The following is a 26,214-nucleotide window of genomic DNA, read 5'->3' on the forward strand; positions in this document are numbered from 1 at the left end:
CTTCCTCTTTTCTAAGTATAGGTGTTGCATTTTAATTCTGTAAATTAAATTTGTAAACTGACTGCTCATTGATGTTAAGTTTTTAACGTGAGTGTTATGGGGTAAGGTACTTTAACTGTTCTCTAGAAATGAATTTTTAATAATGGACAATAAATTAAAAATTCATTTGTTAAAAAGTTATTGTTTTTATGTATTTATTTCCTTTATTTGTATCTCACCTTTCTCACCAATTGGGACCCAAAGGAGCTTGCATTGTACCCCCCCCCCCCCTCCATGTTATCTTCACAACAACCCTGTGAGGCATGTTAGGCTGTGGCTGGCCCAGGATCACCCAACAAACTTCCATGGCAAATTAGGGATTGGAACCCAGATCTCCCAGAGCCTAATCTGACACTCTAGCTACTGCACCGCACTGGCTTTCACAAATATCAAACACGTTTCCATATTTCATTTGATGCCCTTTCATTGGAGCTGGGTGTTGGTGGTTCATAGATGAGGTTGTACGTCTTCTGGTATTGGTAGGAAGTGCCATCAAATCAAAGCAGATCTACAGCGACTCTATGAAACTGTCAAGCCAAGAGATGAACTGAGGTGGTTTGCCATTTTCTGCATAGCAACCCTGGGCTTCATTGGTAGGCCCCCATCCGAGTATCCCCAGGGCTGACCCTGCTTTATTTCCATGATCTGATGAGATCATCCTAGCCTTGGCCACCCAGGTCAAGATCTCCTGGTATTAGACTCCTGAGAATCTGTGTGTCAGAGCACCCATGGTACCACCCTCTCACCAGCATGGTGTGGTAGTTAAGAGAGGCGTTTTCTAATCTGGTGAGTCGGGTTTGATTTCCCACTCCTCCACATGCCTCCAGCTGGGTGGCCTTGGGCTCATCAGAGCCCTGGCAGTGCTGTTCTGATTGAGCAGTCCTGTCAGAGCTCTCACAGCCTCAGCTACCTAACAGGGTTACCTGCCACAAGCCTTAGGGGAGTGGCGGGCTATAAATCGAAGTAGTAGTAGTAGTAGTAGTAGTAGTAGTAGTAGTAGTAGTAGTAGTAATAATAATAATAATAATAATAATAATAATACGGTGTCTGTTGAGAGGAGAGGAAGGCAATTATAAGCCACTTTCTCCGATTATGCACGAGGCCGGGCCGACGTAGCCCTCGCCGGTGCCCACAGCACCTCTGGGAACACAGAAGACTCTGCGTTCCCTTACCACAGGCCTTCCGAGGCCTCCGGGATGGCGTCATCGTCGGGCATAATCAGGGTTTTGCCCCGAAGTCCTGTTGCTGCCTGCTCGGGCATTCTGCCCCATGCATAATCAGTCTTTGAGACTCTTTTGGGTGGTGAAAAGCACAGTATAAAACCTAACTTCACTGAATGTGATCACCTCAGAATTCACACATGGGGCTGCTAATTTTGAAGTTTCAGATCAATCATCCTTGCCATATCATAGAATCATAGAGTTGGAAGGGGCCATACAGGCCATCTAGTCCAACCACCTGCTCAACGCAGGATCAGCCCAAAGCATCCTAAAGCAATATCATGAGCATATGTGATTTGACTCTCTTGGCTCTTAGAGAAAGATCTATACCGACCGTCTCTTTCTTTATCCTTTTAGGTACGATTCCTTGAGCAACAGAACAAAGTGCTGGAGACCAAATGGGACTTGCTCTACCAGCAGGGCAGCCCAGCTCTGAGGGACAATCTCGAGCCCCTCTATGAGGCCTACATCGACAGCCTCCGCCGGCAGCTGGAAAACCTAGTCACTGATAAAAACCACCTGGATATTGAACTGAAGAACACACAAGGGCTTGTCGAGGATTTCAAGAACAAGTATGTGAGATAGTAAAGAACCTCTACGAACGCTACTGGGAATAACTAGGTCTTCAGCCAAATCAATACGATTTGTGTGGCCCATTTTCCAGTGTTTGGCAAATTCTGCCGTCAATTTCTTTCCAGCATCTCCAAGGTCTGTGACTGTGTCAGCCTTTCTCAACTTTTTAACCACTGAGAAACCCCTGAAACATTCCTCAGACTTTGGGAAACCTACGATCATGCAGAATATGGTTGGGAAGCATAGCTGTGAACAAACCCATTTGGGGCCCCTCCTCTTCCACTTCCAGGCTTATCACTGGTTATTTTGGGAGTAGTGGGTAGGTCAACATGACCATATATGGTCATATCACCCAATGACTATTTAACAGCCATCTGGCCTGATGGGATGCTGTTCTTGGGGCCAAGAGAGCCACAGGAAGAATAGTTTGGGGAGGGAGGATCCTTTTCGGCTGCAGTGGGAGCAAAGAGGTGAGAAAGTCCATTTCCATGGGCAGACATCCCTCCTTTCTACAGAAATGCTCTGGTGGATCTAAGCCATAAGCAATCTACCTCTTTGTGATTCTGAAACAATGTTACTTGATCTATCAGACGCCAGTCCAGATCTCAAGCTCATATGAAATATGTACACTCAAATACAATTGAAGCTCTGTACTGAGACATGGGCCTTCTTTCAAGAGCTTGAGTCAAGTCTTCTAGTCCTACTTAACTGATTAGACTGAGGGAAGACACTCAATGAAAATAGTAGAATACATCATGGGTTGAAGATCTTTGAAACGCCATTTGCTGAATTGTGAATTCTCTGCTTCTCTTCCCCCCCTGCAGCCTGAAACTCTTTCAAAATGCTATTTCTGGAGGACTTGGGACCTCCAGGAGCAGCATGAAGGTCAACCAAAGGGCTGTCATGGAAGGGGGAGTGGCAAAAATCCCATCCTCTTTGAACATGTAGATATTTTGCATAGGCTTTAAATCTGTATGCTGCAAACTGTTAAGATGATGATAATGATAATGACAATAATTCCTTCTAACAGATACGAGGATGAAATTAACAAACGTACAGCTTGTGAGAACGACTTTGTGGTGCTCAAAAAGGTGAGTGAGCTGGGCTTAAGAATGACTATTCTGACCTTATATTAGAACTACGTATGCATTTGGGATCCCAACAGAAGTGCCCTTGTGAACATCAGAGATGTTGGGTGCACTGGTTGCCAATTGCTGCCCGGATCCGGTTCAAGGTTCTGGTTTTAACCTTCAAGGCTTTACACGAGTTGGGACCCACATACCTGAGGGACCGCCTATCGCCCTATGCCCCTCGCAGGACCTTGCGCTCTGCGGGTGAAAATCTGTTGGTCGTTCCCGGCCCTAGGGAAGCACGCCTGGCCTCAACCTGGTGGAATGAGCTCCCGGGAGAGCTGCGGGCCCTGCGGGATCTTTCAACGTTCCGCAGGGCCTGCAAAACGGAGCTCTTCCGCCAGTTTTATAGTTGAGGCCGGGGCTGATAATATAGATCTATGCCCCCCCCGAGGACTCGGGATTCGGACCCGAAGCAAAACATCATCAGGACCTCCTCTCCACCGCTAGTAGTGGGAGGGGGGGGGGGAAGTTGAGCTGCCGTTCTTGCCATGCCGGTAATATTGGTAACATTATTATTGTTTTAATGGGGTTTTAATGGGGATTTTGGGATACTATTACCCGCCACGAGCTGCAAGGGAATGGCGGGAAATAAATATAATAATAATAATAATAATAACAACAACAACAACAACAACACAACACCAATGCTCATCAGTGAATACTGACAGTCCCTGGGTTTTCACTTTCACTAAAACATATTGCAGAACAAATGCTGAGGTGTGCATGCAAAGCTCTGTCGAGCCACAGCTGAATTATGGCCACTCCAGCAAGGAGTTTTCAAGGCATGTGCAAAGCAGAGGTGGTTTGACATTGCCTTCCTTTGCAGAGTTTTCCTTGGTGGTCTGTCTTGCAAGCACGGATTGTACTTCTGAGATCTGATAAGTTTGGCCTATGCCATGTCGCTATCTCTCCCTCATTCTCTGATGGCCAGGGTCATTTCTGGCACATTAGTGATGGTTAGAACTTAAGCTGAACATCTGCAATTAAAGAAACTTTCAGAATTCTTTCTTAACCAGAAATCCAAAATGTTGGGTGTTTTAAAATTGGATTTGAGTACAGTTAGACTCCCTGGTGGAGATTTCTTTATCTCAAGTTGTTCCCACACTTTTCCCATTCTATGCCATATGCATATGGTCTGTAGTGTACATCTCATGCTGTGACCAATTGCAAGCACTAGTTTAATTTAGAATTCAAGAAAATCTTTTCTATTCTGTTCTCACTGACTCATAGTAATGTTGTTTTCCTTTGAAGGATGTGGACGGTTCCTACATGCACAAGATCGACCTGGGATCCAAGGCAGATTCCTTGACACAGCACATCCAGTTCTTAAGAGCACTCTTTGATGCGGTAAGGATTCTTTCTTCCTTCTTATTTCTGCTTGCCAGTGTTTTCCTAAGTCACTTTTGAAGATCCGGCAATTAACCTGCAATTCCATGGAAACCAAAACCCAGAATTAGACAGCCAAATGAACTTCCAGGCTACTGACCGCACCATAATAACTGCAGCCATCATTTTGTCTAATAGCTATCATAAAGCATCCCAAAGCAGCCTTTACTTTTCAAGCTTTTCATTCTTTTAACAGCTAAAATCATTCTGATGGGTGGTTCTGATGGGTGGTACTGATGGTGGGGAAGGCCAAGCCTGAGAGGATGAATGGCAGCATGCTCCTTATCAGTGGTGCTGAGGACACCCAGGATGCATTATATTTTTGATTGTCCTCCATATGATGACCCAAGAGCCAAATACATCAAGAAATTACTGCCCACTGCTTGGCGCACAGCAAAATCTCAGTATCTGTTTTGGCTGTTATCAGATACTGCACATTTCTAAAAGAGTTTCTCTATTTGCCCTTGCTGCTAAGAAAATTAGGCTGAACGATATGAACCAAATTGTGTTGCCTTGATCATTTTAACTCTGATTCTGTTTTTAGAAGTCAATCTTAATTTCTGTCAGTTTTAGAATTTATGCTTGCATTTCATTTAATGTTTTTTGTATTTCTGGTCTATTTGTTGGGTATGCGATGTTCAATGGCTAATGGGATAAAACTATTCTGAAGTCAGTGTCAGGATCTGGGGACCAATCAGCTCACTGCAGCAGCGTCCTCAAGATTAGCATACTACCTTTTGCCACGGAAGGGAATTCCTTGGCACCTGTATGTGGGCATGCAAGAGGAGAGGTATTCCACCATTGTAAACCCCAGTAATCAAGCCAGTGTCTTCTCCACATAACTTTATCATGCAGATGTGTAAACAGCTGCCTCCAGTTAGTCTTAAACCTTTATGGAGGTGTTCCTTAAAATGCAAGGACGTCACCTGCATTTGCTGGCAGAAGCTCATGGGAATTGTAGTCCATGAACCTCTGGAGGGCCACAGGTTGACTACCCCTGGCTTAGAAGGTTCTGCAAGGATGAATTCTTTCAGAGTGGCTTCTACAACAGAGTAGCCTCTCTTTGCTGGCTTGCTGTTTTGTTTTATTGGATTTATGGTTATTGTAAATGATCACAAACATCTGTAGGAGAGAAAAGCAGGGTATAAATTATTGAAATAAAAGAATACCTTCCATGGAAAATCACTTAAAAATTACAAAATAGGTTCCATAAAGCCATTAAAAAACTGACAGAGAAACAAATACCAAAGGGTACAAAAGCTAACTGAAAGCTTCGTCATTCCTAGCATAGGTGGCCTTATAAAGGAATTAAACACATTAATGGAGGGTTGGTCCATCAATAGCTGCTAGATATGGAGACTAAAGAGAATCATAGCCAGAGGCTGTAAACCTCTGAATACCAATTCTAGAAGGCAATGTCAAGTTGATTCCTTGGCCTCTAAAGGTAAAGGTAAAGGTATCCCCTGTGCAAGCACCAGGTCATGTCTGACCCTTGGGGTGACGCCCTCTAGCATTTTCATGGCTCAATACGGGGTGGTTTTGCCATTCCCTTCCCCAGTCATTACCGTTTACCCCCCAGCAAGCTGGGTACTCATTTTATCGACCTCGGAAGGATGGAAGGCTGAGTCAACCTTGAGCCGGCTGCTGGGATCGAACTCCCAGCCTCATGGGCAGACAGCTTCAGACAGCATTTCTGCACCCTGTGCCACAAGAGGCTCTTATCCTTGGCCTCTACACCAAGACAAAAAGTGGTTGGGCACTGAGTGGAACAGAATACCAGACTAGATGGATGACTGGTCTAATCCAGCACTTCTTGTGTTCCCCCAGGAACTTGCTCAGGTACAGTCGCAAGTCAAAGACACCAGCGTCATCCTGCAGATGGACAACAACAGAGATCTGGACCTGAACAGCATCATTTCTGAAGTCAAAGCTCAGTACGAGGACATTGCCAGCAGAAGTAGAGCTGAGGCAGAAGCCTGGTACCAAAGCAAGGTGAGAAGGAATGACTTCTTTGTAGAACAGGTGGAAAGATTTGCCCAGGCTTGCTAAGCAAACACTCCCTTGATACTGAAAGTGAATTTCCCCCAAAAATCCAAAATGTACTTTAGAATTCAAAATGTGATTCAGTGTTCTTTTCATCCAGAATTTCAGGTTCACTGAAATTCAACATAGTACAAGCGCAATCAAGGCAGCAATTTGTTTAAAAGCTAAAATACAGATACAGGATTATAGAAGAGGGATCAGATTTCCTGTGAGGTGGCTGTTGTGAGCATAAAATGGATGGGAGAAGAACAACGTAAGCTCCCACGGGTCCCTACTGGGGAACAAGGTGGGGGCATTTATTCAATAGATAGAAAAACAGACAGACAGGTAGGTAGATAGTTTAAAATCATGATTCTGAATTCTCAAATTAAAGTTTAAGATATCATTATTCAGATCAAATTGGCTCCTGACCTTTCTCCTGGTATCACTCATCAGCGCCCACATTTCTTTAGGCCTTCCTTCCCAATTCATTTCTAAGTGTTTAGGAAGTGAAACTGACATGATAAAATATCCTACAAAATAAGCTGCAGCTGTTTGAATGCTCCTTGGTGATATGATAGCCCACTTTATTCTTTGATGCACTGACTGAGAATCACTAAACCTGGACATGTTTTTCAACTACTGTGTTTTTAGGGTCAATGCCCCGCCTACAGAAACTTGAACTCTCCTTTCTAAACTATCTTCTCATATAGTTCTGGTAACAAATGCTAGTAACGAACGATTTGGCAACACTACACTCCTTTCTAGCCAGTTGATGTTCAGCAGAGAGAGGAACCTGGCCATTGGCCCTCCCATCACATTCAGTTTGGTGTAGTGGTTAGGAGTGCAGACTTCTAATCTGGCATGCCAGGTTCGATTCTGCACTCCCCCACATGCAGCCAGCTGGGTGACCTTGAGCTCGCCACAGCACTGATAAAGCTGTTTTGACCGAGCAGTGATATCAGGGCTCTCTCAGCCTCACCCACCCCACAGGGTGTCTGTTGTGGGGAGAGGAATGGGAAGGCGACTGTAAGCCGCTTTCAGCCTCCTCCGGGTAGAGAAAAGCAGCATATAAGAACCAACTCTTCTTCTTCTTCATGGAACTTGCCTGTGCCATGCAATAGGTTCCCTCACATCAGCACATACTCAAGGATAGAGAAAGTTGTTCCTATTCAGATCGGCCAGAAAGTACTTAAATCAGTCTTATTCCAATCACCGAATCATGATTCAGTGTTATTCGTCGATTAGGACAAGTGGCTGTTTAAACTTTCAAGGGAAATAGAAAGGGGGAAAAGGTCTCCTTTTCTTCTTTTCGGGGCTCTGGGGGTGGGGGGTTGAGGTAGAGGCATCAAACTTGCAGGGTGGCTGCAGGAGCCTCTCCTCAAAAGAACCACCAAGTTGCAAAACGTTTGGCCCAAGGGGTTCAATTCTAGGGGCACCCAAAGAGGGTGCCTCATCTAGCCTCCATTATTTCCTATGATGAGAATTTATGGACAGACCAGATAATTTTTTTTTTGATCATAGCAAATAATGCTCATGCCATGATGCAAATCTGATGCTTTTAACTCAATCCCATTGACCCCTCCACCCCTGGAGAAGATGAAAAAGGATTTCAAATGGATGAAGGATGAAGGAGTTCCAAACTTCCCACATTAAGACTCTTAGTGGGCTAGGTTCACATGGGAGTAAGCAATCCTTCAGTTATGCTAGCCCCAAGCAGCAGAGGGTTGCAAAGGTCAATACCAGCAGCTTGAATTGCTCCTGGAAGTAAAATGGGACACTATTGTAAATGGAACGAGATTGATGTGTTCCCTGTGACCCAGTCCAATTGGAAAGCAGGGATGTAAAAATGCGTCATGTGTTGCCAAGTTTTCTTTCTGCATCCAACATATCTGTTTTTCTTCCTGATCGCATACAATATGAGGTTTCATTTCTTCATTTGTATGTACATTTGCTTTTCGAACTCCATATGCATTAGCTATACGCACAAAGGACAAATGTGCGTGCGTAAAAGTAAAAAGTTGTAGCACGTTTTTAAAAAATGCATTTTATCTTCTGATGAAAAATATCCAAAAGAAGTAAATTCAAAGTAGAACTCCCCCCACCCCAGGTTGCGCTATGGTTATTCCATAAGGATTCAATGTAGGAATTTTAAAAGGGTATTCAATATTAAGTTTCAACCAGGGAGAAATTCAGCTGCAGTACTTATCTCGGAGTAAATCCCATTGAATACAATGGGTTTTCACTCCAAATAAATATGCCTAGGATTGCGCTGCCAGAAACCTAGTGTATAAATAGAAAGGGGATGGGTTTTAATAACATCCATAACGTGCCCAGTTCTCTGGTTCTGTGTAGAAATGGAGACAAGTAACCTTTTTTTAAAAGTCACAACCATCTACTCTAAATGCTGCAACCCATTAAAACCGAGCCCATGATTTAAACAAACAAACAAAAAACAACCCAAGAAAAATACTTGTTTAACATAGATGCAATGACTTGATTCTTTGCTTTGTGGATACCAGTACCAGGAACTCCAAAGCACAGCTGCCAAACATGGGGACGACTTGAAATGCACCAAAGACGAAATTGCAGAATTGAGCCGGATTGTCCAAAGAATTCGTGCTGAAATTGAAATTGTGAAGAAAGCGGTAAGACACAACTTTATAAGGTCACTTAGGGCTGTTTTTGGAAAAGCTAATTGACTGAGAATCAATAGTTCAAGGTTTCACACCTCCTCTGAAATGCTGTAGAACCCTACAACAGTCTATCCTGGACAAGCTTCATAGTGCACTAAGTGTCCATTTCTGAGTCCTTCTTTATTGTACTTTGTTCTTCTTCCAAAGACAGAGCTTCCTTACAATTTCCTTACAATTTCCAAGTAGTCTCCCATCCTGCTGCATACAAAACCAGAGATACTGACTCCCGCAACGGAATCAGATTATAGACTACCAGACTATGTCCACTCAAGATCTGAGAATCCTTTAGTATCTTTGCAGCAGACTCCTAGGCAGAATTCTACCCTTCTGAGCCGACAGGCTTTAACAAAATTTGAAAAGTGTAATGGTATAGGATTGCCCTGTCGTTTGCACAGCAATGAGGAAAAGGAAGAAGTAAGGTACAAAAACAATCCTCCAATGGGCCAGCCAAGAGGAAGATAAAAGAAGAGAGAACAAGAGCACCCATTGCAAGCATACTGAAATCCCACACGTCTAAAGCTTCCCCTTACATTTTAAGCTGAGGACCCAAAGTATAAAGCCCAGGTGGTGTAGTGGACTAAAACCCTGGGCGACGTGGGTTTGAATCCCTATGGACCATGGAAGCTCACTGGATGACCTTGGGCCACAAACTCTCAGCCTGGCCTACCTTAAAAGTTTGCTGTTTGAGGAAATGGAAGAGGGGGCGATGTTCTAAGCCACTTGGAGCCCTAGCTGTGGGGAGAAAGGAGGTATATAAATAAATAAATGCCAAGACATGCATGTGGAGATGAGATGCTGCAGTGTTGATGGGCATGCTTTTAGCCAGGTCTTGAAAAGCTCCAGGCTCAGTGCACAGTATTCCTAAATTTTGGTTCTACTCTTCCTACTTCTAGTATATTTCTCCAGAGGGTCACAGTACTTCTGTGTAACCCCTAATCTCCATTGTGTTGCCTCCCTCTTCCCCTTGCCCAAATAAGAATGGTATCCGAGCCTACTGAGAGCCAGCGTGGAATAGTGGTTAGGGGTGTGGACTTCTAATCTGGCGGGCTGGGTTTGGTTTCCTGCTCCCCCACATGCAGCCAGCTGGGTGACCTTGGGTTCACCACAGCACTGATAAAGCTGTTCTGACCTAGCAGTAATATCAGGGTTCTCTCAGCCTCACCCACCCCACAGGGTGTCTGTTGTGGGGAGAGGAAAGGGAAGGCGACTGTAAGCCTCTTTGAGATTCCTTCTAGTAGAGAAAAGTGGCATATAAGAACCAACTGTTCTTCTTCCTACCTCTTTCCATTCCCCAAATAAGAATGGTATTCATGCCTACTGCAAGCAGTAGCAGCAAAGTGGTGGGAATGACAATGCCTGCATCCGTTATTATGGGATGGTGGGCCTATGCACCACCGACATACTAGGTGGGGTCCATCTTTGAGGTAGCTTGATAACAAACATGGCCCATCCTGTAGAAGAAGGACCAGTGGTCTAGAATAGTGATCCCCAACCTTTCTCAGGTCAGGGACTGCCTCCGGGGTGCGGGGAGAGCCGACGGCCCGGGTGCTGCGAAAACGCGCACGCGCAGTTGCTGCGCACGCACGTTTTCGGCAACTGCGCACATGCGCGTTTGCGTCCCCGGCGTGCCGGAGGCTGCGCCTGCCTCTTCCCTTCCTTCTCACTGCGGGAGGGGGGAGGCAGGCGTGGCTGCCAGAGGCCCGGTACTGTGGCCTTCGCGGCTTGGCACCGGGCTGCGGACCACGGGTTGATGACCCCTGGTCTAGAAGCAATTTCATCCATTAGACTATTTCAGTGGGGCCTATTCTATCAAAAGGGTTGATGTCAGCAGATTCCACACATTATTTGAATAACAGGTGGTCTTTGCCATTTTCCAACAGGATTTTTGATATTAATTTTGTGCTCGTGCTCGAGTGAGGAAATGTGATGAATGACTCGTAACTAATGAGGACATTTGTGTTTTTCGTTTTCCAGGTTAATGGTCTACATTCTTCCATAGCAGAATCTGAGCAGCGTGGGGAGCTGGCGCTCAAAGATGCTAGGACAAAGCTGCTTGACCTTCAGACGACCCTACAAACCCGCAAGGATGAGCTGGCTCGCCTGTTGCGTGATTATCAGGAGCTGATGAATGTGAAATTGGCTCTGGACATTGAAATTGCCACCTATAGAACACTGCTGGAGGGAGAGGAGAGCAGGTAAGTGTTGGGCAATCAGCCATGTTTGCTTGAATATGGAGATGGGTGCATCAGACCCCTGAGATATAGAGGCCTTGATGTTCTGAATGGGGTTGTTTGTCCTTTTCAGTCAGGAACAACAGTTACTAGTATGGGAGGAAGAACCATAGAGAATATCATTCAAGGGTTTCAGTAGATTCAGATGTCTACTGGTAGGAACCAAGACTGAGGAAATGGTACTGGAGCTAAGAATCTTGAATGGCATCAGTACCATGGAAGTAGTTTTAGGGCACTTGTAGAAATGATGAAGAAAAGAAACCATTTGTTGCTTGGTGCCAGCTTGGTGTAGTGGTTAAGAGCAGCGGTTACTAATCTGGTAAACCAGGTTTATTTTCCACTCCTCTACATCTAACCAGCTGGGTGACCTTGGGCTTGTCACAGTCCTGTTAGAGCTGTTCTGACCAAGCAGTGATATCAGGGCTCCCTCAAGAAGAAGAAGAAGAAGAAGAAGAAGAAGAAGAAGAAGAAGAAGAAGAAGAAGAAGAAGAAGAAGAAGAAGAAGAAGAAGAGTTGGTTCTTATATGCCGCTTTTCCCTACCCGAAGGAGGCTCAGAGCGGCTTACAATCGCCTTCCCTTTCCTCTCCCCACAACAGACACCCTGTGAGGTGGGTGAGGCTGAGAGAGCCCTGATATTCCTGCTTGGTCAGAACAGTTTTATCAGTGCCGTGGCGAGCCCAAGGTCACCCAGCTGGTTGCATGTGGGGGAGTGCAGAATCGAACCCGGTATGCAAGATTAGAAGTCCGCACTCCTAACTACTACACCAAACTGGCTCTCAGCCTCACCTACCTCATAAGGTGTCTGTTGTGGGGACAGGAAAGGGAAGGCGATTGTGAGCCCCTTTGGGACTCCTTCTGGTAGAGAGAAGCGGCATATAAAAACCAACTCTTTTTCTTCTTCTTCTAAAAGACAAGTTATATGAATGTGAGGCCATGATTTCGCCTGAGGCCATGATTTAAAGATATAGGTAATGGTGTGTTTGTGTAGGGGGGTGGGGGAGAGTTTAAAGAGCACAGTCCATTTTCAATTACTAACAGAACCGCCCTGAGCCTCAGGGAAGGGTGGTATACAAATGTAATTAATAAATAATAAACAAACAGGCACATCTATACATGAACATTTAGATAATATGAAGTAATATAAGAGGCAAAACTACAAAAACATAGGGTTTAAAATACAATATCTAAGTACGCTCCTGGGGGCATACTCAGGGTCTAGATCACAGATGGCCTTAAATGTGAGGACCAAAACTTTAAACCTGATCTGGAAATTCAACTGGTAGCCAATGCAGCTGCTGGAGGACAGGTTGAATATGGAACCACCATGGTGTCCTAGTGAGGAGTCAGGCTGCTGCATTTTTCAACCAGTTGCAGTTTCCAAGTCAATGCCAAGGGTAGGCCCATATAGAGCAGTAATCAAGGGGTGACCATCACATGGATCACTGTGACTAGGGTTTTTGGGGTTAGGTAGAGTGTGGTGTAATGGTTAAGAATGGTGACTTCTAATTTGGCAATCTGGGCTTGATTCCCCACTTGGCCTAGTCACAGCCCTGATGGAGCTGTTCTGACCGAGGAGTAATATCAGGGCTCTCTCAGCTTACCTACCTCACAGGGTGTCTGTTGCGGGGCGAGGAAAGGGCCACAGGACCTCTGTCTTTTTGGGGTTCAGCTTCAAGTGGCTCTGCTGAGTACAAATCCTAACTATTTCCATTGTAAGGAACCATCTAAGATAATTAAAACCAGTCTGAACCTTGCCTGTCTGCCAGTTATAGGGGGAGACGGAAATAGACATAGACAATACAGAACATGCACTACCCTCAGGGTAGTACAACCGAAGCCCGATAACAAGCCAAAAATTCAACATATCTCAAAGTAAAGAGCCAAGATGCTAAGAGTGTTCTTACTGATATGGACCTGCAGAGATTTAGCTGGTTTCTTAACCAATTGCATCCTTACTTTGTTAGTTACTTATGGTCCATATTTTTCAAGTTTTCTTGGGGTGGCATGTTCTAGCTGGAACTATCTTGCTAAAGTTAGTTATTTTGCATAACACTCACTCCCCCTGTTAGTTAAGCCAATAATTATACCAAAGAGGGTAACATGGTCGTCTGGCATTTGTTATTCATAACAATGAGTTATTTCTTCCTCTCCCCTTAGGATGTCTGGAGAATGCCAAACTCCTGTCAACATCTGTAAGTATATTTAAGCTAATTATTGAAACAATTATGAAACTAGTAATAAACTAATTGATTGTGTAGGGTTTTGTTAGTGTGTGTTTTTTTACCACTTATTGGACAACATAATTTTTTAATGTAGTTCTTTTCATGCGATAGAGTGTGCACAAGGGTAAGTCAAACAGTATTGCTACAAAGGCACAGGAACCTTTTAAAACAAAAATACCAAAATGCGAAGTTATTGTTCCTTGGAATATCCTCCATCTAGGTCTACACACTTCTGAAACTGGTGTTTCTGTCTTTCTAATGCTTCCCCAAAGAATTCTGCACTGTTTGATTTATACTATGTCAAAACCTCCGTTTTGGCATCCTCAAGGGACTCAAATCGTGTTCCTATTTAAATGTTCTTTGAGTTTGGGTAAAAAGATCAGAGCTGCAGAGGGGATGGGGTAAGGTTTCCCCAAAAAATTCTCGTAGAATAACCTTGCTACCCTCAAAGAATAAGCAGGTATGATAGGGAAAAATTCCTCAGCACAACTTTCCTGGCCTCTCTTTCACCAAATCAGTTTTGTTTTGAAGGCACCCTAATGAGATTAAGACCTATTCTGCACAGAGGCATAAAACTCACACTGCCTCCTGCTTGCAAACATGTGGTTGAAAGCTGTGCGATTGCAAGCTTCCTGACAGGAGACCCCTCCCACATTTTCCCGCCGCCTCATCACAGCTTTTGCCTCCCAATGAGGTGACAAGGGGGAAAAAAGCGAACTTCTTTCCCCACTCCCCAGCTTGTCAATCTCCACAAGCCACCAATCCCTGCACAGCAAATCATAGAATCATAGAGTTGGAAGGGGCCATACAGGCCATCTAGCCCAACCCCCTGCTCAACGCAGGATCAGCCCAAAGCATCCTAAAGCATCAAAGAAAAGTGTGTATCCAGCCTTTGCTTGAAGACTGCCAGTGAGGGGGAGCTCACCACCTCCTTAGGCAGCCTATTCCACTGCTGAACTACTCTGACTGTGAAATTTTTTTCCTGATATCTAGCCTATATCGTTGTACTTGAAGTTTAAACCCATTATTGCGTGTCCTCTCCTCTGCAGTTGTATCAGGGACTCAAACATCCTTCCCCCCGAGCCCCAAAATTATTATTTTTCTTTTAAAAAGTGCATTTCCATGTTGCTATGGAGAAATGCCACAGCACCCAAACCATTTTTGTTAAAACTAACACTTCCGTGTTGCTATGTAGAAACGCCACAACAAAGAAACATTCCTTCCACTTTTTGGGATTCTTCGTGGAATGATCTCTATTTATGTTCGGTTAGATTTGGGATAGGCTGGCCATGGTACCTGGACCCCGATGAGTGATTGTGTATTCACAGTAAGGTTTTAAAACAAAGAGCATAGATGCCTAGCTGATGGGGAGAGGGCTGCCTCACCACATGCCCCCCCCCCTTTCCCTGTTCATACCTCACTGCCAGAAAAGGCAAACAGGAATGTGTTTTGGCTGCCCAATCCCAAAATGACTGTGCACAGTGAGGAGAACATTTTATTTTTACATGGGGAATGTAGCTTTGCGGTCCCGCAGTAATGTGGATTGCACCATTTTTTTTAAAATAAAAAATCATGATCAGGAAATGGAGAGGGGAAGGCGGATGTGAGGGTGGGCAAAACACTCCTGAGATTGTCATGAACTTCTCCCTCCATACAGGCCTGGCCCTGTTTGCTTCCCAGATTGCTGTGTGGTAAGCAGAGGGAAATAGTTTTTTGGCGATTTCCCTCACTGTGAAGCAAATTTGACTAAAACTCATGCCAGCCATTTGAGAGATCTGGGTTGTTGCCGACATCATGTGGAAGCAGCGCTAAAACCCGAGAGCAACAAGAAGCTGTGCTGGGGGCAAATTCCTCGTGCGGAATCAGTCTAAGACGAGTGTATTTTTAAGAGAACCTGTCTGTAGCCATCCACTGATTACAGAGACATATTTAAACATATTTTGGAATAAACCCATGCGTGCATGAACTGGGACCCCAGTGGTGATATTTTTTGACTTACCCTCGCATATCATAAAACATTTGATACAATTACAGAAAACAAGAGGATTTATAATAACTTGTAAAATGGTCTGGGAAACACCCTCTCCCTGACTTCATTATTCCAAACCATTGCCAGAACTCAACACATATCAGAACATTGAAAATGATTTCTATGGACCTTTTGATAGTATGTTCAGTTACCAATGCCGCACGCCACCCATGGTGGAACTACAATGTAAAATTTATAATACTGTTTTTTTAACCCAACAGCTGTGATCAGCAGTTCCAATTCTATCAGTGGTGGATATGGTGCAGGAGGAGGAAGCGGATATGGAGTTGGAGGAGGAGGAGGAGGCGTATACGGAGGAGGAAGCAGCTACAGCATTGGAGGAGGAAGTGGATACGGTGTTGGAGGAGGAAGTGGATACGGTGCTGGAGGGGGAAGTGGATTGAGCCTTGGTGGTGGTGGTGGCGGACATAGCCGCATCAGTGTCGGAGGAGGAGGAATCAGCCGCCTTGCCAGCGGGGGCAGCCTAAGTGGTGGATATGGCTATGGTGGGGGAAGCTCAAGTGTAAAGTTTGCATCGTCTACATCAACCAAGAGAATAAGCAGTTAAGTTTTTTTTTTTTACAAAAATAAATCATCATTAATTGCTTCATGAAACAACAGCACTCCCTCCCACAATACATATCACACATGTCCTTACTGGTAGCCATCCCCCACAAGCATCCTACTTCAACCACAAATGCAAGACATACTAAATATGCCACAGTTCCCTATAATTCTCCTATGTCATCCTCGGAGACGAAACCTGTGATTGGAAGAGCTCTTGCTGAGCAGTATCACTTCCAAACTGGGGTGTGTGTATTATATGTTTGGGTATTTCTTCATAATATCCTTGCAAATGCCAAACTGGTATATGAGGAAGATGTTTTCCAAACCTGACCTTCCCTTTGACATGCTTGGGAAGTTAGTATTAAAGTACACAAGGAGTGTAACCCCCTACTTAAAGTCTCTGAAGTGGCACAGAAAACATGGCATAACATGGCATCCCTGTTCAAGATTTGTGTTTTCCTGATAAGCTGCATGAAAACAGCTGCTTTTGCATCCCACTCTAGTAATCTGTCCAACCTGTTTCTAGAGCTCAACAAACTGGAATTGTGGTGGTGGTGGTGGGGCAGTTTTGACCCCTGCTTCTCCCCCTCCAAGGTTCTCAAAGCTCCCAGAAACAGAGTATTCTTGTTCATTCCCTCTGCTGTTTTAAATTTTCCACTTTTCTGGGCCATTTTCTGTCCAGCTCCATCTGTTATGGTTTCTTCTTCTTTTGGTTAATGTACAGTCTTTTTTTCCTCCTGCATTTCCCCCGCCCACCCACCCCCCCGAGAGGTTAGCAATTTCTACCTAGTCTATGGATGAACCTATTGTGTGGCTTTCACCATCCACCAAGGAGCCAGCCAGTTTGCTCTTAGATATTCTGACAAGTGGAATGCTGGACACAAAGCAGCTTTCTTTCATTTGATTGATTTTCCTGATGTATATATCTCCAGCTGTCTCATAATATCTCTTTCTCTAAGTCCTTAGTACCTTTTCCTTTAGAAAGGGACTGTCCCATTTTATGACAAAGATTACCCCCCTACACTGTCCAATAAAACAGGAAGAGTCAGAGACTTAATTGTAGCTTGATTTTAAAATCCTAGCTTGTTTGAAACTACAGTTCTTCAAGGGTTCAGGGTGGCTGGAAAGAAGCTACATCTCAGGTACATTACTGCTTCACTATTTCTTCAAGCAGGTGATGAAGTAAGCTCTTGTTCACAAAAGTTCACCACAAATCTGTTGGCCTTTAGGTTCTCAAGCATTCTTAGTTCTTTTTATAGCTAAAACCATATCATCTTGAAAGACAACAACACCAATAAAAAAAAGAGTTTGCAGTTTGTCGGCAATCACCCCTGACATCTCAACTTTGGTTTACCTCACAAAATGGACCTAGTCCAAGAACAGCTCACTCCATGTAGTTCTTATGTGACATGTGAAGGCACACTTGGGATGTAAAAGCTGCTCCCACTAAGTCAGGACAAAGAGGCCTGCTGCTAAATGATAATCTAGTGTCCTCTACCTCTTTATCTCTTAGGTTTCATTCTATCAGGCTGTGCATAACTACTCGTTTCCCCTTGCCAATTCTACAACGGTGATGATTCCTGCTTCTCTGTGGTCTGATTTTGTAGAGAATTTAGCCTAAATGTTAATGCCTTCCCTGTCGAAATCATAATACAGGGATGGGGGAAAGTCTTTTTAAAGGTCCCATAGTCCTGTCAGTGAACAAAAGGGCAGAGTTTCACCCAACTGAGTGAGCCTAGAAGAATTTGCTCTGGAATGCAGCAGTGGAATATAAAAAATTCTAAAATAATTTTTCTCTTGGATCAGTTTATTGCAAAACAATTCGCCTCGAGGCTTTCATTCTCTATGCCACACATTTCATTCAGGTTCACACTGAGTGCTTATCTACACTAGTCACCTATGGTTAGTTTTATGCCAGTTGCACCATGATGGCTTCCCCAGAGAATCCTGGGAACTGTAGTTTGGCAAGGATGTTGAGAATTTTCTGCTGAAGACATATAGGCTCATCTTCACCAAAGTTCAGTTCCTAGGATTCTTTGGGGGATAGCAATTCAATGAAACCAGTGAAAACGCCCCTGTCCTTCCTACCCTTTGTCACCAAATCCCAACATCAATTGTATATCTATGATGATTTCTTGTACTAGGGCGGGAGTAACCAGCATTCCTTTCGGATCATGGCTGGGATTTTAGCAAGCTTGAAGTTGGTTCCTTTGATATACCAATATACTTAAAGGAAGCCCCAGCAGAAGATAATTTTGAATGGTACTGCAGATGCCATGATATATACATTTCTTTGGTTTCAGTGCGGCCGTGAATTTCTGTAGCTGTGCATGACTAGAGATGCTATTAGGGATGTGTGCAAACCCCCTGCACAATGATAGCTGAAATCACATCACAGTGTATAGTGATGCTCTAGTAACATAACCTTCATCACTGTTTTATGGCTTTGGGTATCTGCTCCCTTCTCACAGGTTTTCTGGGATCAGACAACTCTTAACCACAATCTCTCCAGTATTTACTTCCTCAAACTGAGTTCTTCATCACTGGTATTATCAGAATGGGAGTCAGTACCTTCTGAAGCATTTTTTATGGGGGTGACGAGTCACCTGTATCCCCTCCTTTCCACTTTTTGGAGCAATTTGTCTGTTACTTGTAATAAATAAGAGTATTTTTTTTAACAAGCATCCCCCAGATGTGTTTTATGCTTAAAGCGAAATAGTCCCTGAGTGAGGTTATGCCTGTCCTGTTTATTTCTTCACGCATTTCTTCCGTTTGTGCATGCAGATGAGAGCATTTTTCCTCCTGTGCTGGTGGTATGTTAAAATTGAAACGGTCTTTGTATATTGCTTCTACCTTCTTGAGAGTTCTGACATCTCTGGTGCCATTAATAAAACTGCATTGTGTAGGAATCCTGGCTCCGAAAAACTTTTTTGTTAGGGGTGGGGATTGGGTTCAGATCACAGTGTGCTGGTAAATCCTTCCTGAAACAAAGGAGGGAGGCCCTTGTGAAGAAGGAATGACCTCCCGGCACTTGCTCTTGCATTTGCAAGATGCAGCTACCTTTGACCTGTGAACAGGGTGCATTGTTCAGCTGGGGGTATTTCGAATTTGGTTATGGCAAGCAGAAAGGGGAAGCAACAGACTTTAAGGAGGCAGAAGAAGAAAAAATGGCATCAATTAGGCAACTTCCTCATTGCCGCTTCCCTCCGTCTGAATTACAAACAGGCCAGGGCTGCAGAGAGAGGGAGCCTGCCCACCTCCATCCTGCCCTTTGAACAGGTTTGATGTGCAGAAATCAGACCGTGAAGATTTCATTGAATGAGCTTTCTCATGAATTGCCTGAGATCAATCCGTTTGTTAAGAGTATCAGTAGGAGATGGCTCACAGGAAAGTGGAGGCTGCTATTAAAATAAAATCCTCAGGAGGCTTGTTGCTTTAAGAAATAAATAAAAGGATGTACATCTGTAAACAGCCCGTGGCGCCACGGGCGCCACGGACTGTATAAAGGAGTAAGGGGTAGTGGGGAGGAGTTAGGGCGGGACCGGTCCGGGATAAAAACTCGGGGGGGCCAATCAGGAGCCGCGAAGCTCGCTCGGAAAATGGCGGCCCGCCTGGTGAGAGCCTCGGCTGGGGGGTGGGCCGGGAAGCCTTCTCTCGGCCGGCGGAGCGGCCTCGCAGCGTCTACGACGCTGCGAGCCCGCTCCGCCGGCCGAGAGAAGGCTCCAGAGAGCCTCGGGGGAGGTGGATGGGTGGGGGGGGGGGACGGGAAGCCTTCTGCCGCCGGCCGCAGCGGCCTCGCAGCGTCATAGACACTGCGAGCCCGCTCCGCCCGGCGGCAGAAGGCTCCAGAGAGCCTCGGGGGGGGGGGGGTGGATGGGTGGGGGGGGACGGGAAGCCTTCTGCCGCCGGGCGCAGCGGGCTCGCAGCGCCCGGCGGCAGAAGGCTCCAGAGAGCCTCGGGTGGGTGGATGGGGGGGGGGGGACGGGAGTTCTAGCGCCCGTTGTATTTCTGCCTACAACGGGCTTAAGCTACTAGTTATTAATAAAGAACCAAGAAAGATCTCTCTCTCTCTCTCTCTCTCTCTCTCTCTCTCTCTCACACACACACACACACACAGACACACACATCAGTTGGAGATTGCATGGGGGGGGGGGCAAAGAGAAAGAAAAGGAGAGAGTTAAGTTCAAAGCCAGGAAGAGAAAGAGTCAGCTGGAAGGAAGTCCCTGAGAGTAGCATTCTGGGAAAAAGCAGCAGAGGAACAGAAGGCTAGCTTGTCCTATGTACATTTTCTATGGTACCCTCTCAAGTACTGGTGTGATTTGTGCAGCCTTTCTCAACTTTTTAACCATCGAGAAACCCCTGAAACATTCTTCAGGCTTTAAGAAACCCCAGAAGTTTGCAGAATGTGGTTTGGAAACACAGCTGTGTACATGTCCACCCAGAACCCCTCCCCTTCCCACCCCTTCCAGGCCCATCTCTGGCCATTTTGGCAGGGGAGGTCAGGTCAACATGATCATATATTGTCATATCACCACATAAATATTTAACAATTTTAAAAAAATATTTATTATATTTATATACCGCCCTCCCCAAAGGCTCAGGGCGGTTAATTAACTACTACCCATTCAAGAAACTCCTCCAGGAACATCAAGACAACCCAGGGTGGCTGGCTTAGTGCAAAGAGGCATTACCCTTTCTCTTCCAACAACAAGGAAGCTAGTACAATGGTGGGCAGCCCTAACAGAGTCACTGAAGACATAATGATACCACCAATTGGTTTGAATGGCTTTTACCCAAAGAATCTGAAGAACTGCGTTGAGAATGAACTGCTGGAGATTACAACTGGCCCACGTGGTTTCCAGGATTCCCTGGAGAGGAAGGACAACCCTTTAGACCAGGGCTGCCAGACTACAGGGAGCAGTTCCTCCGGAGCAGTGGTCCTCAACCTTCCTAATGCCGCAACCCTTGAATACAGTTCCTCATGTTGTGGTGAACCCCAACCATAAAATTGTGCAAGTGTTTTTTCACAGGAATTAATCCGAAACTGACCCATGGTGTGAAGAGCCATTGTTCTTGATTGTATATCAATTGGTTTTTTTCCGGGGTTTCTCAGTTCAGTTCTGCCTCTTATCCCGTTGAGCCGAGCTGCCATCTGGAGCACCAGGTGGGAGACTCTGCTGTGCTGGAGGCACTCCAGCAGTGCCTGGCAGCCAAGCACGACAGAAGCTTCACCTGTGCATTGTCAGGCAGTAAACGGAAGTGGGCGTTTCCCTGCAGGCCTCTTCGCAACCCTAGCATTTTTTAAAAAATTATTTTTCATTTAATGCATAGACCAATTCTCTCCAATGACAGGCTTGGGCCAGTTTCCAACAATGGTATATATTTAAAACTATAAAACTATAAAAACATGAGAAAGTGCAATTTGTTCTGTAGTTACCTGGCAAGTTCAGTAATTCTGATAGCAATACAACTATTCTTCCTATAGAGGGAGACTCCTTTGTGGGGAAGAGGAACTTGGAGAGGAGAGGAGAGGAGAGGAAGGAGGCCCATAGCACTTCCGGCTCAATCTGGCTTCAACTGTAGGGCTGGTGGAAGAGTGCCTTTTTCAGGCCCTAAGGAACTTTGATAGCTGCAAAAGCCCTCGCTCTGGTTGAGGCCAGGATCAGCGGCAACTTGTTGTTTGCTGAACACAATGCTCTTTGGAGAACATAAATCTTAGAATCTGAAGAACTGTGAATAGGCTAGCTGATGGCCCTTTTGACTTCAAAGTCAAGCAACCAACCAACAAACTTGTTTTCCTGAGTGAACCCCCTAAACCGAGTCTTCCAGGCCAAAATCTTAGATCTGGTGACCCTAGATAAACATTATAGCTTCCTAATTGCTGCAAATCAAAACTGTGGTTAGAAGCTCAGCTCCTGAGCCTCGTACAAAATGTTGGCAATCCTGCCCCGTGAGATCAGGAACTTACAGAATAGAGCCACTTCTCACTGTGCAAATGCTCAATAGCCTACAACTCAGTGTCAGAGGTTTTACATTCTGCATGAGCACATAAATAGCACCATTCTCATTCTTTTATCCAGTCCTGGGGAATTGTGGAAACTGACTGGTGGACTGTGCTTTGAAGCCCAGCAGGTCTGGATGACTGAGGGAGTGATCCTAAGGAGGTATACTTGGAAGTAAGCTCCGTGTTATTCAAAGAGGCTTACGGCTGGGAAAGTGTATTTAGGATTGCAACCCGCCACACTTGTTATGGGTCATGGTAACCACTGAAGCACAAATAAAGTTTGGTGTACACTCTGCATGGAGAAAAGCTGAATTCTGCCACTCACATAAATTCATGCAAATTGCATATGTTCATACACATTCAATTTACTTTGTTGCTGTGCTTCTCTTAGGACATAGTAAGGTCTATTATGGGCGCTAATACCTTTGATCCATGGCCACTGCAAAACTCTACATTTGACACATGGCTTAGTGTCATTCTCTTGAGGGCTAGAACCTTGGAAATGTTTTAAAACGGAAGCTGAGATACCAGTGGCCATTTCTTTCTTTTTTTTCAAAACAAGATGATGGAATCATAGCCTGATGACATTTGGCAGGAGCAATTTTCCTTGGATTTCAGATGTCATTCATCAGGGCATGGTTTATTACCCTACCAAATGCTCAGCACTGCGCCCAAAGAGATTCAAGCAAGACAAAGCTCCGCCTGGAGGTTTACAGTCAAGACACCTCCCTAGAAAGGAAGTTTTGTTTGGTTATCTCTTGTACTCTTGGGAGATATTGATCACTGAGCCTATCACAGACAAGGCTAGAATTTCTCAGCTCAGTCATGCCCTTGAATCTAGTTTGGTGTGGGCTGATAACCAGGTTGTTTACCACCTTCTGAACATCTGTCAGGTGTCAGTCCCAGGTAATAAATTATGGTCTGTTTGAAACAACTTCCATTGTGAAGTTCACCTGCCTTTGTTCGCACATGTCATAATGGCCCTGCTTCGAAGGCCTGCAGTTGGGCAAAAAGCCTGAATTTTAAAACGAATCTTAGTCACTTTAAATCGATCACTATATATCGTGAAACCCTGGGGTTTCTTGATGGCCCTTGAAGGATTTCCTGGGTGATATGACCATATGTGGGCATGTTGACCTTCCCCCCACTTCCAAAATGGCCAATGATGGACCTAGACTTAAGGTTCGGGCCCCCAGGGAAGCTCGCTTGACCTCAACCAGGGCCAGAGCATTCTCCATCCTGGCCCGCACCGAGTGGAACGAGCTCCCAGAGGAGATTAGGGCCCTAATGGAACTTGAACAGTTCCACAGGGCCTGCAAAAGGGATCTTTTGGTTGAGGTCGACCTGAAATACCACTTTCCACAGGCTCTTCCCCTGCGCCTCCCTCCTATGGCACCCACTAAAACTCCGCCCAACCCACTGGGCTACCAGTATGTGTTAATTTAATATTTCCATATTTTTCTACTGTTCTGTGTTACTTGTTGTTATCACTTTATTATTGTTAATCTAGGTTATCTGTATTGTTCCTGTTTTATGTGAACCACCCTGAGCCTTTGGGGAGGGCCATATATAAGTTAAACAACCAAACAAACAAATAAATGGAAGGGTTGGGGAGGGGAGGGGCCCAGGTGGGCATGTTCACAGCTTGTACAATCAGACCACTTCTGGGGTTTTTCAAAGCCTGAATAATGTTTCAGGGGTATCTCAATGATGAAAAATTTGAGAAAGGCTGCTATATATAATAATGCCAGAGGAAAAGTAGATTTCCTTCATTCCATTCTGTTATTGGTCTCTCTATTCAACCTGCCCTGTATTCTACTGTGCTTTGAATTTTAGTTTAAAATGGCACATTTCTGAAAATTCTGAAGCTGGGATGCATGAAGTAGTCCTTCTTCCCCAATTGAGCTGCACCTTCTAAGCTCTCTACTTCTGCTTAGATTGCCCCTCACTCTTTTTAATTTTTAGATTTCTATGTGCCACTCTCCAAAGGTCTCACAGTGGTTTACAACATTAATATACAATAAAACTCATAAAAACACTCCATAATAACAATTACAAATTAATTACAATTAATCAGATGGCGATTTAAATCCTATGAGCCCTGACTTTCACTCCCCTCCGTTCAGTCCAAGGGTCAGTTCTCTTGCACTAGGAGCAAGGCCAGATCTAATCAACATCAGGGGGGTGGGGTGGATCCTCCGATGAAAACACCCAGATGTCACCCCAGCCTCAACCATATGCCTGGCGGAAGAGCTCCGTCTTGCAGGCCCTGCGGAAAGCTGGCAACTCTGACAGGGCCCTCAGCTCTTCTGGGAGCTCATTCCATCAGGCTGGGGGTGTAGGCCAGATGAACATTCTGGGGGCCCGGGACAACCAGCGAGTTTGTACCCGCAGAACGAAGAGCGCCGTGGGGGGCATAAGCAACTATGTGGTCCCGCGGGTAAGTAGAACCCAGGATGCATAAAGTCTTAAAGGTTAATACCAATATCTTAATACCAATACTGGAAGCAGACTGGTAACCAGTGCAGATGTCATGTAGATGTCACGGGTGGAGGGATTGATGCATAGGGAGGTTGGTTCAAAATTAGAGCCAGCCCCGCAAGAGCAATCGATTAACTCAGCATGGGTGTGAGGCGACGTGCTGTTGTTAATAGAAAAATATAAAATCGAGTGCAGGATGAAATTACACAAGAACATGCAGTAGGAAATTACACAGACATAGACACAGTAATTAAAATTTCTATAGGGCGGAACTGCAGCTAGCTGTCTGGATTTAGGTTAATGGAAAAATCCCGATTAGCCTGCCTACAATGTCACTTTCCTAGCCTGGCCTTGGAAAGCACGACAAATAAAGTTGCCATGAATGACCAACGAATCTCAGCCATTTCAACCACACGTCTGCTTTTCTAGACAATATATTGGTGCTGCTGATTGATAATGTGCAAGTTCTTCCTTATTTATTTCAAAAAAATGTATATGCTGTCCCTTGTGATTTTGAACCAACTCTACATTGTGCATGCCATGAGTTGGGTCTCTGCAGTGGAAAATGGGAATACGGATATTTCTGCATTCCCTTCCCATAGGGCAACAGAGGGACAGGGACAGGATGGCGGCAACATAGGGACAGGATGGCGGCAACGTTGTGGGGCTGTGGGGCTACGGGAGTGCTGGTAGCAAATTCCATCTGTGCCCTCTGTCACCCTTCCCCTCCAGGTTGTACTATTGGGAGGATTTCAGGACTGGAATGAGTTTTTGCCGCAGCATCTTTATCCCTATGGGGTTGATTGTATTTAGTATTGTTCTTCTTTTAATGTGTGTTTTAAGGGGTTTTATTGGGGTTTTTATCTAGATGTTGTAACCCGCCTCGAGCCTTCAGGGAGAGGCGGGCAATAAATTGATATAACAACAACAACAACAGTAATAATAATACAGGGCTGCGGGGCCTTTTCTGCCCATGTGGAATCAGCCACAGATAACCAAATAGAAGGTGTTTTAATAATAAAAGCAATGCCTTCCAGCACCATGTTTACCCCCTCTCCCCCCCCCCCCAACTAGCTCAAGAACTGCGGATGACACATCCAGGGGATCCCAACGGGAGACTTTGGAGGCTGAACGAGAGGTTACCACATAGATGGCCATGTGCTTATATTATAATCTGACGTATAAATGCTTGGTTTTAGGGACCCGGTGTGCTCTCAGCCTTTTGAATCACTGCTTTTCATGCAGGGAGCCTATTCCTAGGCTGACAAAGAAAAAGATCTTTTGGTTTCGTACCCTTGGTGTGCTCTTTCATTGGAGTGTTGAGGACACCAAGTTATCGAACCTGTTTGAATAAAACTTCAGTCAACATCTTTGGAGGATGAACACTGGCTTTCTGTTCTGCTGAGGTCCCTCCACTCTCCATACCTGACATTCCCAAGGCGACACTCACAAACTTTCAGGAATTTTCTAACTCAGAGCTGACAACCCAAACTCCATTCCCCACCCAGAGGTTGACAACCCCATCAGGCAGCCATGCTGAGCAATGCAGCAAAAACCATGCAGCAAACAAAGGAGTAAAATCTCCAAGTGACAGCAAGAAGATAGCACTG

General features: G+C 45.0%; 1 protein-coding gene across 2 annotated transcripts in view; it reads left to right on the forward strand.

The window, feature by feature from the left end:
* LOC143833272 (keratin, type II cytoskeletal 75-like) overlaps window positions 1-16,867 on the forward strand; it is a 32,701-nt gene extending 15,834 nt beyond the window's left edge. For both annotated transcript variants that reach the window (XM_077328884.1, XM_077328883.1), the window contains exons 2-9: window positions 1,617-1,831; window positions 2,863-2,923; window positions 4,217-4,312; window positions 6,179-6,343; window positions 8,896-9,021; window positions 11,044-11,264; window positions 13,459-13,493; window positions 15,774-16,867. In XM_077328884.1, coding sequence (XP_077184999.1) covers window positions 1,617-1,831; window positions 2,863-2,923; window positions 4,217-4,312; window positions 6,179-6,343; window positions 8,896-9,021; window positions 11,044-11,264; window positions 13,459-13,493; window positions 15,774-16,120 — 1,266 coding nt within the window. In that variant the 3' untranslated portion in view covers window positions 16,121-16,867. The remainder of the gene's footprint in view (window positions 1-1,616; window positions 1,832-2,862; window positions 2,924-4,216; window positions 4,313-6,178; window positions 6,344-8,895; window positions 9,022-11,043; window positions 11,265-13,458; window positions 13,494-15,773) is intronic.
* Window positions 16,868-26,214: the final 9,347 nt, after the last annotated feature.

The sequence above is a fragment of the Paroedura picta genome, chromosome 3, assembly GCF_049243985.1.
Source record: "Paroedura picta isolate Pp20150507F chromosome 3, Ppicta_v3.0, whole genome shotgun sequence".
NCBI classification, from domain to species: Eukaryota; Metazoa; Chordata; class Lepidosauria; order Squamata; family Gekkonidae; genus Paroedura; species Paroedura picta.